We start from the raw sequence: 1,785 nt of genomic DNA on the forward strand, positions 1-1,785 counted from the left end.
TCTGTAAAAATATATGACACTTATTCGGTAGCCATGATAAAACTCTGAGTTTCGGATGTCAGGGCAGAAACCCACGCCGCCATCTCTTCAGTTATCTGGCCATTGAAAATGCCGGCGTTGGTTTCCACCCTGACATCCGAAACTCAGAGTTTTATCATGGCTACCGAATAAGTGTCACATATTTTTACAGATAAATTCCTCTATTTACATAATATCGAGGTCTCTTTCTTTCTTTTGTTGTCTTTTCTATCAACATATATACATATATATATATATGTATGTATATACACAAACACACATACATACATACAAGCACGTCTATATGTTTGTGTGTGTATGCATGTGTGTGTGTGTGTGTGTGTGTGTGTTGTAACAAATATACACGTTTATTCATGATATAAAGGTTTGTAAAAAGGAAGAAAAAAATATTAAAACTTTCTGAAAGAAAAGAAATTAAATTTATAAAAAAAAAAAAAATACTGTTTTTCAGAGAGAAAAGACAAAAAAGAGAAAGAAAGAGAAAAAGAAAAAGGAAATGGAAAGAAAAATATTAAAAAAAAAAAACATAAAATAAACACTACAAGTTCATAATTTGACGTATTTTCCTTAAAAACAAAGAGGAACAAAACAATAATTTTTCCCTCTTTGTGCTGTAAAAATATAAAGCTATGGTCATGAAAATGAACACGGAGTCTGAATTTTGGAGGTAGATGATGATGACGATGATGTTGATGATGTAGATGATGTTGCTGTCGACGTTGATGCCGGAGGCGTGATTATTTCAGCCATTTGTGGGTCTGTGCATTTTCCCAGAATCATCTGTAGCATCAGGATTTCGTGCTGTCGCTCCTCCTGGCGCCGTTTATCCTCAAGCTCGGATTCCAGCTTTATGCGTTTCTCCTCCTGCTCAAAGAAAGCGTTCTGCAGTTCCAGCTGCTTGTCCATGAACGTCTCGATCATCTGTGACAGAGTCTGCTCCATGGCAGTAGGCTTCCTTTTCTGTTTACCTGTGGAGCACAAAGGAAAAAGGAAGAAAAAAAAACTATATAAGATACAAAACAAAAAAAATTTAGAGGTGCGGGAGAGTAGTTAAGAGGTTTGCTTCCCAACCACATGGTCTCTGGTTCAGTTCCACTACACAAGTGTCTTCTACTATAGCCACAGACCACCTGAAGCCTTGTAAGAGGATTTGGTATGTGGAAACTGAAAGAAGCCCATAATACACACACACATATATAAAAGTGAACTTCAGGTTAGTTAAAATGTATTTGTGACATATTTCAAATTCTTAAGGCAAAGTCACTGCAGTTACCATAGATAAAAATTTGTTATGGTAAAACGTATAAAAAAAACACCATATATGCCCAGTGTTTCCACCTGTTGGATTTCCAGATACAGCATTTCTAGCCCACTAGAGGTTATCAATAAGAAATACTAAAGAGAGATAACTCTGGGCAGATTTAAAGATGTAACTTTAACTAAAACACAGTCAACACTGATTGATTGAGTTGTGGTATTAGACTGCCAGGTCAGGAGAAATTTATCAGTATCCATGCTAAGCAGTACTTGCTGGTGATACTGCTTGATCACCACCAAGATCAGATTGGAGTCAGATCAGATTGGAGTCTGGTGCAGCCTCTTGGCTTGCCACTCAATCAAACCATCCAACCCCTGCCAGCATGGAAAGCGGACGTTAAACGATGATGATAATATATATATGTATATATATGTGTGTGTGTGTATATATATATATATATATATATATATATATATATATATATATAT

General features: G+C 35.9%; 1 protein-coding gene across 3 annotated transcripts in view; it reads right to left on the reverse strand.

Annotated features, from left to right (window-relative positions):
• Nucleotides 1-9: 9 nt before the first annotated feature.
• The window catches only part of LOC106871749 (myb/SANT-like DNA-binding domain-containing protein 2), a 29,924-nt gene continuing 28,148 nt past the window's right edge, over nt 10-1,785 (reverse strand). For all 3 annotated transcript variants that reach the window (XM_014918378.2, XM_014918375.2, XM_014918376.2), the window contains exon 4: nt 10-1,007. In XM_014918378.2, coding sequence (XP_014773864.1) covers nt 673-1,007 — 335 coding nt within the window. In that variant the 3' untranslated portion in view covers nt 10-672. The remainder of the gene's footprint in view (nt 1,008-1,785) is intronic.

Source organism: Octopus bimaculoides, chromosome 26 (genome assembly GCF_001194135.2).
Source record: "Octopus bimaculoides isolate UCB-OBI-ISO-001 chromosome 26, ASM119413v2, whole genome shotgun sequence".
Taxonomy (NCBI): Eukaryota; Metazoa; Mollusca; class Cephalopoda; order Octopoda; family Octopodidae; genus Octopus; species Octopus bimaculoides.